General features: G+C 45.4%; 1 protein-coding gene across 1 annotated transcript in view; it reads left to right on the top strand.

Moving 5' to 3' along the window:
• adamts17 (ADAM metallopeptidase with thrombospondin type 1 motif, 17) overlaps positions 1 to 15,445 on the top strand; it is a 127,576-nt gene that overhangs the window by 32,822 nt on the left and 79,309 nt on the right. Inside the window, exons 7-8 of the mRNA XM_031876981.1 lie at positions 1,595 to 1,784; positions 13,425 to 13,575. Of these exons, the coding sequence (XP_031732841.1) occupies positions 1,595 to 1,784; positions 13,425 to 13,575 (341 nt within the window). The remainder of the gene's footprint in view (positions 1 to 1,594; positions 1,785 to 13,424; positions 13,576 to 15,445) is intronic.

Below are 15,445 nucleotides of genomic sequence, written 5' to 3'. Positions count from 1 at the left end.
TCCCGACATCCCAAAACAACCACAACCAAGCCAGGCGGATGGAGGGGGCCTGGCTTTACAGTTCACCAGCGAAATTGAATCAATTGTTCCTTGGTTCAGACCCAATCTATCGACCAAATGGAAATCTGTACCAACTTTGACATATAAGACACACTGATTAGGGAGGCACTGATACCAAAAGTACTTACATTTGAGTACTTGCTAATTCAGAGTACCATGTTTAACCGTGCTATCGGATTAACAGTTAACCGTTATTAAACAGTTAATATTAGAAATTATAAACTGAGCAAACCTAGAGGAGCGGCTTGTCACATAAAGAAGAATGGCGCTGGTCCACCTTACAGGTCAGCTCACCATAAGTGCGCCGGAACAGCTGCTAACTTCCGGGATAACAGACTTCACTTTAATCATCAGCTGGCTGACACGGGACACATGGTACTTAGCTTGGGTCTCCTCACGGTACTTGAGGAGTTGTAGCATTTACTCACCGACAAACTGTACACACACTGAACTGCTACGTTCACAGCTGTAACTTTGCTGCTGACGTCATACTCATCGTCACACACAATCTCTCTCTCGACCGGACACTGGCTAACGTAACGTTGGGCTGCAATACGGTGGAAACCCTGACAGAGTCTACCTAGCAGACACACAGCTGACAACCTCACAGCTAAACTTATTAATGTGATGGAGACTAAAGTGGCTGCATATGTTAATGACCAGGCACAACATTGTGGCTTTTAACTCTGCTGGAGAAGAGAAGTCTGTTCTGATGGATTTAACCAGTTAGTGCATCAGTTTATTGTTGCAGCTGGGCGTTGTTTGGGGCTCAACTGAGGCTCACTATTAGCTCTGATACCGATACTGGTATTGGTGCATCACTAGCAGTGGATCATGTTCGAGACCATGTCCAATGTGGAATTTAGTACAGACCGTGTTCCATCTCCACCACATCCACAGTTCAGATGGGCAGAGCTCTCAGAAAACCTTTGGCTATGTGAGCAGTGTGGACTGAAGGAACACGTTGGAGTTGCCTTTTTCAAAGTTGGAGAGTTTCACTCAAGCATAACAAGAGCTGTCTTTGGATACAGTCTTGAGAGCTTTGACTTCTGGACTGGTTTTCTGTGTGTTTTGTCCACAAACCGTCAGTGGACCAGTACCCTGACTGATGTTTGCTGTGACAACAAGCACTGCCTCAGGCGTGAGCAGGGTTGGATCGTGGTCCCATGAGGCCCGTGGGCACTCAGCTGTGTTATTACTAGCAGCCCCTACTGGCCGGGGTGGTTAAGAGTGGTGAGTGAGGAGTCACCAGGCAGTAAACAGCAGTATAAAACCGATAATGAAAGGTGTTTTGAGAAAGTGTGAGTCACTACAACCATGAGGTTCTTCAGTGTGCACCCTGAATGAATATGATGCAGTTTGCTGCAGCAAAATGAGAAATTAGCTGTGGACACACACAGAGGTACACACTCACTTAAAGTCACAGACCCACTCATGTACGCACAAACACAGGCATGCACAAAATAGACCAAAATATATCGACAAAGACAGGGACTGAAAAGTTGGCATTTTGACTCCCTTGTTTGAGAACCAGCTTTACTACTCTTTGACGCAGTGTCTGTATATCCATGTCTTGTCTTTAGCATGGGAATGAGCCATGATGACGACCATGCCACCTGCACTGGTCACTCCCACATCATGTCTGGTGAATGGGTTAAAGGAAGAAACCCCAGTGACCTGTCCTGGTCCTCTTGCAGCCGCACCGACTTGGAGAACTTCCTAAGGTGAGATACAGCTGGATGAACTTGCTCGATCTTGTCGACTTTTTAAAAATGAACTGTATATCACCATTGGTCTCTGCTTTCCCTTTGTTATGGACAGTGGTGTCTGGACATAAGGACATTGTGTTGCCAGAGATTTCTGTCCTGGGATTTTTCAATTGGTTTGCATATGTGCAAATAATCCTACATGATGGCAATCAATCAATCAATCAAACTCAGGGTCCATATAAGACAAATACATAAAATGACATACAAGAACAATAAAAGTACATAGGCCTAGCAATGCCTTACAAAGAGACAGCTGTACCAATGTCTCCACAGCTGGGACTGGTAGCGTGTGCTACTAAACCGTATGTTGGATAAAACCAAGATGATGACATTTTCAGAGTCATTAACAAATACTGACAAATACATTTATACATAAGATTTCTTTGAAAAGTATTGAATTCTGCAGCCACGAACATTTCACTGGCACTACTCCATCTTGGTCTCTTTAGTAATATTCTCATGGCGTCATTTTGTCATGTCAAATGGTGCGATTAGATATCTATCAAATGTGTCCTTCCTTTGAAACCTGGAAACATATTTAATAGGGTATTAAGTCAATTACAAAGACATTATGAAATAAATAATCATATCAATAAATTGTTTACAAAATAATTTAACTGAAAAGGTGTACAGCCTAGCTGCATAACCAATACCCCCTCCCACCTCCGAACGGAGCCCTGGGAGATGGCTTGTTCAATAACCTCAATACCCTCTGTTACCTAGGTAACGAATGCACCCCCCAAAATCTACACGCGAGACTGTCCTAGCCTGCTTAGAGGGACAAAAACCAGTGTAACTAAATACCACTAGCCACCGTCGTATCACTTATTTCAGGCTAAAAACGTTGGTCTCCCCGACAGCCGGATATCAACGGATTTAGGTGTGTGTGTGCAATAGGTGGAGGACTGGACGTACCCCAGGGTGGACCCGCTCTCATGGGCCACTCCTGGAGGAGGAACCCTGTGTGGTTGGGAACCTCGCTTGGTTGTTAAGGGCAGCTTCAGGACCCTGGCCCTAACACCCCTAACTTAAGTACCAATCTAAATCCCTATTCCTCATTAATACACAACCGCTAGCGTCTAAACATGATCATCAACACTGCAACATCACATGTGATACATCAGCAGAGCTTCAACATCAATTCTCATCAAAATTCTAAGTCTACACAAATTCAAAAACAATTATCAATTTTCATAACAGAGCTATGAAATCGGTCTGAGCCAACCAAGTTAGTAACTCACAACAATATTTAACAACACTTATCTTATCTCTAGTTTTTAACAGTAATAGCATTTCAATTCTATGTCTAATCTAAATTCTTCTGTCAGCCTATCCCAGGGGAAGAGCACTCTTACCTTTAGGAGACTACGGGAACCCCAACAGAGATGAGCAACACTGGACTTTTGGTCGGAATGCACAAAATACAAACCGGTTTTATATGGTTTTCACAAAGAGTAACATATCGAATTACAAAAATTGAATATCGGAAAAGTTTCTAAAAGTGAATACAAAATGTCAAAATGTCTAGAACATGCAAGTCCTCCAAAAAGCCTCGAACTCCTCTCGTCTCTCTTCTTTATTATCCTCTCCTCCTTGTCTTCTGCATCCTTCATGTCCATATATAGACAATAGGTCCTTTTCAAATCATTAAACGAAACAGTACCAGTCGTGATTATCACTCCTGACAGACCTATTTTAAAGTTAAACACATTCCCTGTTAACCTCCTTTTCTGTGGAAGGGGGGGTAATTGGAACTTGTGACATACGCTGCTGACCGCCTGTGGGCCCTTCTCTGTGACCTAGAAAACAAATACGTATATTCCCGTGTTCTATGTTTTAAGGACACAACGCATAATCTATGTGCCTTTTATTACCCAGATACAGTATCTCCTATACTTCACCAATTTTACGACCTGCACGGTGTGGCGCAGGATGCTCCAGTACATAGGCCCTATTGAACAGGGTGTCTCTCTGACTAACTGATTTACTTCTTAAACTTATCCCCTTTCTCCCCTTTCTTCCGATCTCAGTGACTGTACTATTAGTTTACTTATTTAATTTGCTGACGCATACATTTAGCACTATAATTCTTGCAGGATTATATTTTGATAAAGGATATAAAGTCACACATTGAATTCAAAATCATTCTTGAACCATCCCAATACTGTATGGGAATAAATCTAATGATGTAAGTGTCAGCCAGATGCTCAAACCTCATGATACCGTCATTACGTTCTTTCTTTGTCTTGTGTCTCGCCCCTCAGGCTGAAAAGTGTCGTTAGAGTGTCAGAGTTCAGTGCAGTGTAACTGGTGTGGTAAGGACCGAGAAGCAGTATGACAGGTGCAGTTGGAATAAAAGGCCAATGTACTTTTATTGTTCTTGTATGTCATTTTATGTATTTGTCTTATATGGACCCTGAATAGTTGGAATCAAAGCTTTATTCTCAACTGAACACACAACAGGTAACAGTCTAGGATATGCACAGGTGTAGAATCCCACACGGTGGAACGCCAAGCCGTCAAGGGAGAAGGCAGACAGAACTCAGAGGAAGCAGAGGCAGAATATCGTGGTCGGGGACAGAAGGCTGAGTGGTTTATCGGGGCAGAGGCAAGGCGGAGAAGTCCAAACAGGCAGGGTCGATAATGGGAAATCTTTCGGAGGGTAAGCGCTAGAAGGTCTGGCATGAATGCGGAGAACGATCTGGCAGTGAGTGTGTGTGAGACTGGGGTCTAAATAGTAGGTGCAGCAGAGTTAAAAAAAACGGTCTGCAGCAGTGCGGTCATGGTGTTCTTTTTGGTGATACTGTTTCTTACATACCGTCTCCTTGGTACAAGGCTTTAGGAAAGCCAACCTTGTCCGGATATGTCTGTGAAGAAACAGATCAGCCAGAGACTGTCCAGTAGTGCAGTTAGGCGTAGTCCGATGTTGCAGCAGGAACAGTGAGACCTTGTCCTCAATGTTCAGTAAAGTGTGAGCAAGATTTTTTATACCTTATACCTGCCTTGAACGTCTGAACATATCTCTCTGCCAGACCATTTGTTGTTAGATGTCTTGGTGCACTTGTGGTGTGCAGAATTCCATTCTGCTTGGCAAAAGTCTGGAACTCGTCTGATGTGAATGTGGTCGCATTGTCTTTCACAATTTGTTCAGGCAGACCATAAGAGGCAAACAGTCTCCTGAGCCTGGTGATCTGTCGCATACGAAATACTTCCAACCACTTTGTATGTGAATCCACCACAACCATGAACATGTGGTTCAGGAACGGTCCAGCAAAGTCTATGTGTAGTCTCTTCCAGGACTCACCCGGGAACTCCCAGGGGTGTAGTGGAACCTGGCGTGGCATCTTTTGATCCAACTGGCATGTCTCACATTCCTTGCAAATCTGTTCCACTTCCAAGTCAAGGTTCGTCCACCATACATATTTGTGAGCTAAGGCCTTTGTTTTCACTATGCCTTGGTGCCCAGAGTGAATCTCTTTTAACACGGCTCTTCTTATCTTGGAGGGTACAATGACTCTGGTCCCCCATAGGACACAACCTTGCTCTGTAGACAACTCATTTCTTTTTGTGAAAAACACCTTTAGGTTTTCCTCTACCTGAGTGGGCCAGCCTTCCATGATATACTTATACACTCGTGACAACTCACTGTCGGTGCGTGTCGTCCTTGCAACCTGTGTTGCGTTGTGGTGCTTCTTGTATATGCTCCGCCAGCAGTGAGTGGACTAGAGCTGAAGTCACGGCTGTTCCTGTGTCGCTGGTCTCCGCCAAGGGACAGCGGGAGAGTCTATCAGCATTACTGTGCTCTTCTGATTTGCGATAGACAATGTGGTAGTCATACGCTGAGAATATAATCGCCCACCGCTGAATGCGTGCTGCGGCCAGTGTAGGCAGGTTCTTGTGCTCACCAAACAGTGTCAGAAGGAGTCGATCGTCAGTAATTAAGTTAAAATGTCTACCCCACAAATACTGGTGGAATTTATTTACGCCATATATCAGTCCAAGAGCTTCTTTCTCTATCTGAGAATATTTTTTCTCTGCTGGAGACAGTGTTGGGGAGGCATAAGCAATGGGTCGTTCCTCCCCGTCTGGCATGGTGTGTTGGATAACTTGTCACGGGGTGTGAATATGAACCCAAACGCAGGCACAGACCAGGGAGTAAAGGTGTAAAGGTTTATTGACCAGGAAACCAAGGGGGAAACGACCAGAGCACAGCGGGAAAATCCAGGGAGGCACGGCCAGGCCGTGACATAACTGCTCCGATGCCATAAGCAGAGGCATTGCATGCTAAAGTCAGTGGGAGACTGGGGTCGTACTGCGTACTGGGCTAACACCCGGTCACTAGTCAGCAGTTCTTTACACTTGACAAAAGCAACCTGTTCAACCTCAGTCCATTTCCAAATCACTTGTCCTCTGAGCAGTCTGTACAATGGTGCTAAGACTGTGCTTTGCTGTGGACCTTCTGAAGGTTGTGGAGATGTTCCTTCTCTGTGCGTCCCATAATGAGCAGGTCATCAAGAAAAACTACCACTGGTAAGCATTTCATTAGATTTTCCATAATCCGCTGGAAGATGGACGGTGCAGAGCTAATTCCAAAAGGAAGTCTGTTATACACAAATAAACCTCTGTGGGTGTTGATGGTAGTGTAGTTCTTGGAGTCATCATCCAGCAACACCTGCTGGTAAGCTGTAGCTAAGTCTATCTTGGAGAATACCTTACCTCCACTAAGGGTTGCTAACAATTCCTCTAAACGTGGCAAGGGGTAGGTTTCTGTTTCAACTGCTTAATTAGCTGACACTTTATAATCCCCACACAGGTGGAGTGACTTGTCTCTTTTCACCTCTGGCACTATGGGTGCTGCCCATTCGCTGTGCTTAAAATAACTGGAGATATAATGTTGGCTTCCTCCAGCTTCCTGAGCTCTTCCTCTACTCCTCTACGTTTTTCATAGCGAATGGAAGGGGTCTGTGTTTACGAAATGTAGGAGGTGCATCAGGTTGACGTCTTTCAGAGTCCCCAACTCCTCTCTCAACACCTCTGAATATGTATCCAGCACCTCGCTAAACGCTGTACACTTAGCTTCATACATATGCTTTATCTGCTCCAAGTTTAGCCTCAGTTTCCTTAGCCAATTTCTGCCACACAGTGTTGATCTATTCCGCTTAACAACTAAAAGTGGCAAGTTCACTGTTTGACCCTCATAGACCACCTTGGCTGTGATCTGCCCCAGTACAGGAATGTGACCTCCAATATAAGCTTTAAGCTTAACTTTACTTCTCTGCAGTGGTAAGTGTGAGAATTTCGCCCTGTATGTACCCCTTGAAATAATACTCATTGCTGCCCCAGTTTCTATTTCCATCTCTAACTTCACCTCAGCTACAGTGAATATTTCTTTATACAGGTTAGCATCTTCACTTGTGACAGTCAAAATTGTGAACACACCCAATTCAGTGTCTTCTTCAGCTTCCACATATTTTGTGTTTCTTTCCTCTGCCCTGTGAATGCCTTTCACACTCTGCCTGTACCTTAGACCGTCATGCCTTTTTAATATGCCCAGTCTTGCCACAGTTATGGCATTTAGCCTCTTTAAAACAGCACTCATTTGGCTCGTGATTTTTTTCATTGCACCTGTAACAGTTCCTTGTCCACTGTGGCCTCACCTTGTGAACACTTGCCGCCCAGACACTATCACTTTCCATCCCTCTCAACTGACGTGCGACTCTGTCGGCAGTCTCCATGTTGAGAGCGCTCTCAAAAGCCTTTGCAAAAGTAAGATCATTTTCCGAAAGTAGTCTCCTCTGGCAGGCCTCGTTTCTTATTCCACTGACGAACCCATCTCGTAGTTATGAATCCAAGTTTGCACCGAACTCACAGTTAGACAGTTGTTTCAACTCAGCTACATACTGAGCCACCGGCTGGTTAGTGAAACCTTTCAGCTACTAATTAGGGCTTGGGCTCATAATGCTCCTTTAGAACGGCCACTATTTCATCAAATGTGTTATCTTTTGGCTTCCTGGGCTGCACCAGATTTCTCAAAAGCCCATAAGTAGCCGCACCCATTACACTGAGAAGTGTGGCTACTTGCTTATCTTCGGCTATGTCATTAGCTTCGAAGAATTGTTCCATCCGTTCTATGTACACTGAACATTGCTCATTTTCTGGCTTGAACTCGTCAATTCTCCTAAATAGGGCCATCGTACTCACTAGTACTGACACCGAGTGTCTCTCCTTCCCTGCGAGAACGTACAGTTTTATCCGGACGCACATGTAGCGTTAGTTACTTTATTCGGCCATGGAAAACTCTTAAGTCTGTACTGCGCATGCGCGCTACAATTACTATGAAAGGACCGTGTTCACGGAGGTCCAAAAAGGATTTGTACTCATTACAACCATATAACTTAATGTGATCAATATACCACATAGACAAAATCCATTGAGACTGCACTCCCATCACGTCTGTTTTGACCTCCACCTTTAGCCAGGCCAAGCTCCACTTACATCTCAGCCCTGCGTCAAGATGCGCTATAGAAATAGCATCCTCTTCCTTAAGCTCTTTCATTCTGAAACATTGACCACATCATCTTATCAGTATCTGGGCCTCATTTTTTGTGGTCATAAAAATACAAACTCTACGGATCTCTGACACACCACCACAAGCAAGTAACCATTTGTGACACTCTTCCCATCATCAATGGTTGGAACCCTCTCCATCTGCTGGCTCAAAGAGGGATCAGCTCTCTGTTCTCCCACCAGGTCGCTGCCAGAAACAGACAGGAGGTAGTCAGGAACAGCCACAGAGGATACCTCCCCCTCCTTTGCGCCATCTCTCTTAGGTGTGGACTAAGGCTCCAGCTCCGCAGCTGGATGAGCCACATCTGCCTTAAATACCCTCTTCAGTTGGCAGCCTCGCGCTCTGGGAGGAAGATGTTTGAGTGCTGTTTAAATTGGTTTACTTATATTTGCTAAAAATAAATTGCTTCTTTTTAGCAGCCAGCTCGTTGTCTCCCTGTTTTGTCTCAGTCTCTGAGCCGGACTGTGCCCTCAGCACCTTCGACCTCTCGCATCGTACATGCTCTTGAGTGACTGCGGTAATGAGTCCTAAAACACAGAAATTAGTCACCGTTTTTGCACTTTTGGTTCCCTTGTCTCAAAGTGGTTTTGGTTAGAAGCCTGAAATAAGGTCTGATGTTAACACAAGCTGAAGAGATTTCAACGTATATAAAATACATCAGTAAATACCCCTCTGGTGAATTTAGAAGCTTTTACATATCTTTAAAAAGGTGATTGCTAACAAGTGCCTAAAAGGGAATACAAAACGTCATCACGCCGACTAATCGGCCTCCACAGTCTCTGACTCATTTAACAGTGATTTAGTTTGCTTGCCACAGCCCAAAGACGCAGTGGTGGAAAACGAAAGTTACAAATGTAACTACGGTTCTATGAATCCTGGATGACCGCCAGAGGCAGTGCTTAACACTGGATATCTTCTGTCTCTCGCATGTGCAGGTCGAATATTTATATCAACAAAGTCACCTGTGACCTCGGATGACCCCCGTCGTCTATAAGTTCCGGTGTCATCCTGAGTTCAGTCCTATGGAATCTTCTCGCGAGTTCACGGGATTCCGAGTGACCAAGAACTCTGGCGGTCATCCAGGATTCATAGAACCGTAGTTACATTCGTAACTTTCGTTCTATTTCATCCTTACTGACCGCCAGAGGCAGTGCTTAACACTGGATGACTTATATCAACAGAGTCACAAGGAAGCACAGTAACTAACTCGTATAGCTCCGGCAGAGAAAATTGGCCAAAGAACCCTCCCCAGTGGGTGATGGGTGGCAACGTTAACTCTGTAGTGTTTGGTGAATGTGCTTGGTGATGCCCATGAGGCCGCAGCACATATATCCTCCACAGGCACACCTCTCAGGGCTGCCCTTGATGTGGAGACACTCTTGGTAGAGTGACCCTTCACCCCGGATGGCCGAGCGCAGTCGCTCGCCTTGTATGTATAGGCAATGGCCTCCACTATCCAGTGGGATAGGCACTGTTTTAGAAGGAGCACAGCCCTTCTTAGGCTCACCATAACTGACAAAGAGCTGCTCCGACTGCCGTATGCAGGTGGTGGCTTCCACATAAGCTCTGAGGGCCCGCACTGGGCACAGCAGCCTTGACCTCTCCTCTCCCGATGGGGGGGGGGGGTCAACTTTGCCAGCTGGATAGGCTGGTTGATATGTGAACGTATTAACACCCTTGGAGAGAAATGCTGCATTAGGCCACAAAGTGATACCCAAGTCATCTGAGTTCCACCTCAGACATGATTCTTTCACCGACAGGGCATGCAGCTCGCCCCCACGTTGAGCTGAATTGACGGCAAGGAGAAAAAACATTTTGGCTGATAGCCATCTCGGCTCCGCCTGTGCCAGGGGTTCAAAAGGAGACAAGCATAAGGTGTCCAGTACCAAGGGTAGGTCCCATGCAGGGGCCTTGAGGGCGCTCAGGGGACGCAACCGCAGAGCCCCTTTTTTAGGAAGAGGGACACCAGTCTGTGGCTCTCTCCTGTGTCATTGTCGACCTTAGTATGCTGCCCCGAAATAGCGGCCACGTATACTCCAAGGGTAGAGGGAGACCGGCCCTTATCTAGGAGGGACTGTAGAAACTCAGTACAGCAGGCACGGGGCACTGTACTGGGACCTTGTTCTGAGCCGCACACCAGTCCAAGAACAGCTTCCACCTGTTTTTGTACTGCAGGCAGGTAGATTGCGCGCTGGCATTCAGAATAGTCAGTCTGACTGGTTCTATGCAGCCACTCAGCATCCGGTCGGGCCCTCCTATGGCCAGACCCATAGTTGAAGGCAGCAGGGATTGGGATACCAAATCCGACCATCTAGTTGCGACAGGAGATCCCTCCTGTTGGTGAAGAACTCTGACAAGCGTTAGCAAGATCAGAGGGAATGGTGGAAAGGCATAAAGAAGATCCTCTGGCCACGTGCGAGCCAGGGCATCTTCCCCAGAGGACCGGTCCTCTCCGTCAGGGAGACCCAGTCGGGGCAGTGGGTTGGCCAGCCTAGCAGACCTTACTGCTCAAGGCGTGATGCCGCAGGTCCTGCCTGGGTTCTCCGAGAGGCCCTCCCTCAGATGCTCGAGGCAAGAGGTCAGGGCCGTCCTCAGGCTGAAGAGGAGCTATACAGGTCCTACAGCCGGGAGAGTTTAACATGGCCGCGATTCTGGAGGAACCCTTGTCCCACTAGTTGATGCGGAATTCCAAAGAGCGCTCCGCTGAATGTTGAGAGAACAGGCAGGGGGCAGTCAGAGGAGAGTGATCTTTCCGGACACTCTCTTCACTTGGACAGTCGCTGCGGATATTGGTGTCCCACCAGTTAGCTTGAGCGAGAGCACTCTGCCACTGTGGAAGCAGGCCAAAAAAACAGTCCTTACAGTGAGAGGGGAGCGAGGACACTCTTCACTAAGATATTTGCTGCAGATATTGGTGACCCACCAGTTAGCCTGAGCAAGAGCACTCTGCCACTGTGGAAACAGACCAAAAAACAGTCCTTACAGTGAGAGGGGAGCAAGGACACTCTTCACTAGGACCGTCGCTGTAAATAGTGGTGTCCCACCAGTTAGCCTGAGCGAAGACACTCAGCTAACTGTGATAGCCGTAATGTTATAAAATCAATGGACACAATCCCAGTATTAACTTAGTCTTGTTAGTGTCCCACCAGGTTAGCCTGAGTGAGGACACTGCCAGCTGCGACAGCCGTAATGCGTAAAAAGCATCAATGGACACAACATCAATGTTGATTTAGTATAACTAGCATTCACCGAGTTAGCCTGACACTCTGCTAACTGTGATAGTTGTAATGCTACAAAGTTGATGGACACAGCCCCAGTATCAGCTTTGTCTAGCTAGCTTCCCACTGAGTTAGCCTGAGCGGGGACGCTCTGTTAACTGTGACAGCCGTAAGGTTACAAAGTCGATGGACACAGTCCCAGTGTCAGCTTCATCTAGCTAGCATCTCACCAAGTTAGCCTCAGTGAGAACACTGATAACTGTGAAATATGTCAGATGTAAAAATGAAATCGCAATGGACACAATGCCAATGTCGATCTAGTCGAGCTAGTCTCTCACCAAGTTTGCCTGAGCGTGAACACTCTGCTAACTGTGATAGCCCTAATGTTACAACATCAGTGGACATAATGCTAATGTCGAACTAGCATCTCATCAAGTTTGCCTGAGCGGGAACACTCTAACTGTGATAGCCGTAATGTTACAAAACCAGTGGACATAATGCTAATGTCGATCTAGTCGAACTAGCATCTCATGAAGTTAGCCTGAGCAGGACACTCTGCTCACTGTGAAGGGCGGGCCGACAGCGTATATTCTACACTCTCGTTAGCACGCCACTCAATTAGCTAGAGCTTCACGATTTAGGTGGCCCTTATCAGACTGGTGATGACCGATGATAGGAGGGTCCACCAGTCCGGGGCTCGATGGTCCGAACGGCGACACATCTTTGTTTCAGTTTATGCTACCATGGTAGCTAACCTGCGTAGCGAGAAGATGAAAAAGGGCTGAACTCAGGATGATACCGGAACTTATAGACGATGGGGGTCATCCGAGGTCACAGGTGACTTTGTTGATATAAATATTCGACCTGTGCATGCGCGAGACAGAAGATATCCAGTGTTAAGCACTGCCTCTGGCGGTCAGTAAGGATGAAATAGAACCGTAGACTGTATGTCTTTGCAGTAGCTAAAAATGCTGTGATACATTGCATTGGATAATTGTTGTGCAGCTCTCTATGTATGTGTATTTGTCCTTACCAAATAAACATGAATTGTAATGAGTACTGAAGTAATACGGGACATTTAAATGATAATATCGCTGTACTTTTACCAAAGTCAAATTTTGATGGCATGACTTCTTCTTGTAATGGATTATTTATTATAATAGTAAAGCTACTTTTACTTTGGATCTATTCACTCTTTCCACCACTAGGACGAACACCATAGTTTTCCTGTCCTTTTTCCTTTTTTGTATTGAAAACTGTTTTGTTTTCTGCAACAAAAATGTTACCTTTGGGAGTTTATCTCCTAATGTTTGATACTTTGTAAAATAACCCCAAGATTGGAACACTGGATTTTGTAAATTATTGCAGGCTACACTGTATATCACACATCAGTATATCTATAGAAGTTGGGGGTTGCCTACCTTGCCTAATGGTCCAGTCATTTTGGACTGTATCCTAATGTGCGAACAGCATTTTTGCAGAGAATGATAAATGCTTTCAGCTGGCCAATAATCCTCATCAGCTCTAGGAAGCTACAGTAATAGCAGATATATATCCCACTTAAAATGGACTCTTTGGCTCATACTGTATATTCTTTAATGTCACCATTAATGCTCATTTGCATCTTAAAAATAACAACTAACATTGTTAAAATCTTTCCCACTCTAAATGTGTGTGTGTGTGTGTGTGTGTGTGTGTGTGTGTGTGTGTGCGCGTGCGCGTTTGTGCGTTTGTGCTTTGACAATGTAAAGAAAACTCTTGGAAATAAAACAGTTCACTGCACATTATGAAACCTGTTCTTTTAAACAGGTCCAAAGCCAGTGCATGCCTACTGCACACAGACCCCAGGAGCCGTTACCAGATCCGCCTTCCTCCCAAGCTGCCAGGCATGCACTACAGTGTGGATGGACAGTGCCAGATCCTGTTTGGAACCAATGCCAGTTTTTGCAGTGATATGGAGGTACAACACACTTTGCTTGTCCTAGAAACATCACATGATATTCAGTTTAAATAACATATTCATTGTATATCCAACTCACCCTGACAACTGGAGCTCCATTGATGTTTAGAATGTGTAAGAGTGGAATTACTCCAAACACAAGACAGGGGCATATTTGCTTCTCTAGAAAAAAAAGGTTATCATACATAAAAAAAAATAATTAAACCTAAAATATCCTGAATGTGGGAGGGACTCCTGGTTGATGACCTTTGACCTCTTCCCACTGGATGCTGTGAGCAGTTTTGGTCTGGTGTCCGGTCTTCATTCAGTCTTTTGTTCAAGCTTCTAATGTAGTGCTCCCCAAAGCTGTCACATGTGATATCATGATTATGTCAATTACCACGCTGCTCTCCCTCTGAGGGTGGTCCTTTATTTAGTATGTTCCAGCATCTTATGTTGTTGAATGGTTTATGATATGTGTCGACTGCTTGTGACTTGAATAATTTCAATTGTAAAATATATAAACCAACTCAAACCTCAAATCAAATCTTATTATTTTATCAGCACTGTTAGCTCTCCTCAGTGCTGAGTAGAGGGCTGGACTTCCTAAACCGGTGGTCAGCATTGGAAGTGCTGATAAAATTAGCATCATCTGTAAAATAATTTTAACTATTGTTAAAGAGTGCAAGGACCAGCAGGTCGCTGGGGGTGCGTGAGCTGCCTCTAGGGGGTGCTCGAGAGGAAAAATGTAATGGTGGTCTAATGGTGCAGTCCTGTCTCCTAAAAATTACGTTCCCCCAAAACTAAAATGCATTCTCAATTATGTTTGACCATAAACGTATTTTCTCCCTGATTACGTTTGTGTTTGACGTATTACAAATAAGTTTCTCATCAACATATCTTTGCATACCCTAGTCTTTATTATTTTTCTGTGATCCGCCTCGCCTCTACCCCCGCCACCCACAAGTTGTTGACCCGCGGCCTGTTCCGAGGGCTGACAGACCTGACGATGGGGTGCCTCACGGCGGGGGCGGCTGGAGACCTCGCGTCTGGCGCCAACGGGTGAGCGCCTGCCACTCGGAACCATAAAACCAAGTCCCGGATTTCACCCGGGGGACATTCTGGAGGTATTGTGGCCGGGTGATGTGCCTCGTTGCTGGGGAGGTATGAGCCGAGAGTGGCGGGGTGTTATGGAGGTATATTTTATTCATTTGTATCCATCTAACCCTAACCATAACTTCCACTAGGAAGCCACGTCCCCACCCAAACCTAACCCTGAATAGAGTCACGGTTACTCCCGGATTTTACACGCGGGCCTTTGTGGAGGTATTGTAGCCGCGTAATGTTCCTCGTTGCTCGGCCTGGATGAGCGCGTTTCTGCTAGAGACAGGCGGGGTGTTTTGGTGGTATTTGAGAATGCATTTTAGTTTTGGGGAATGTAATTTTTAGGAGACAGTGCATCGAGGTTCTGGCTAACAGCTGTCTGAAGCCCTCTTATTTACGTCGCCACCTGAACACCAAGCATGCCAGTGCAAGTCAAAAGCCCCTCACATTTTTTAAATGTAATCCTTCAGCCATTGAGTGTTAAAAAAACAAAGCTAGGTAAAAATAAAAAAAGAATCTACACCAAGAAAAATGCTAAAAATGTCATGTCAATGTCATAACTTTCAACTTGAACTCTTACTACTAAGTAAGAGCTAACTAAGTTCTGCTAGCTAACTTTAGTTTCACAACAGTCATGCTTGCCCACTGACCAATCACGCCACACGTTAATGCTGACTTACTCGGCTAGGCCACCCAGAAGCTCTGGCATGTCAAAGAATACATCTGACATGTCAAACTAAAACTCTGATTGGTTGAAGACTATGACAATCAACAATATTGTCCCCAT

The sequence above is a fragment of the Anarrhichthys ocellatus genome, unplaced genomic scaffold, assembly GCF_004355925.1.
Source record: "Anarrhichthys ocellatus isolate YVR2014 unplaced genomic scaffold, GSC_Weel_1.0 scaffold121, whole genome shotgun sequence".
Classification (NCBI taxonomy): domain Eukaryota; kingdom Metazoa; phylum Chordata; class Actinopteri; order Perciformes; family Anarhichadidae; genus Anarrhichthys; species Anarrhichthys ocellatus.
This window is presented reverse-complemented; position numbering and strand designations above follow the sequence as displayed.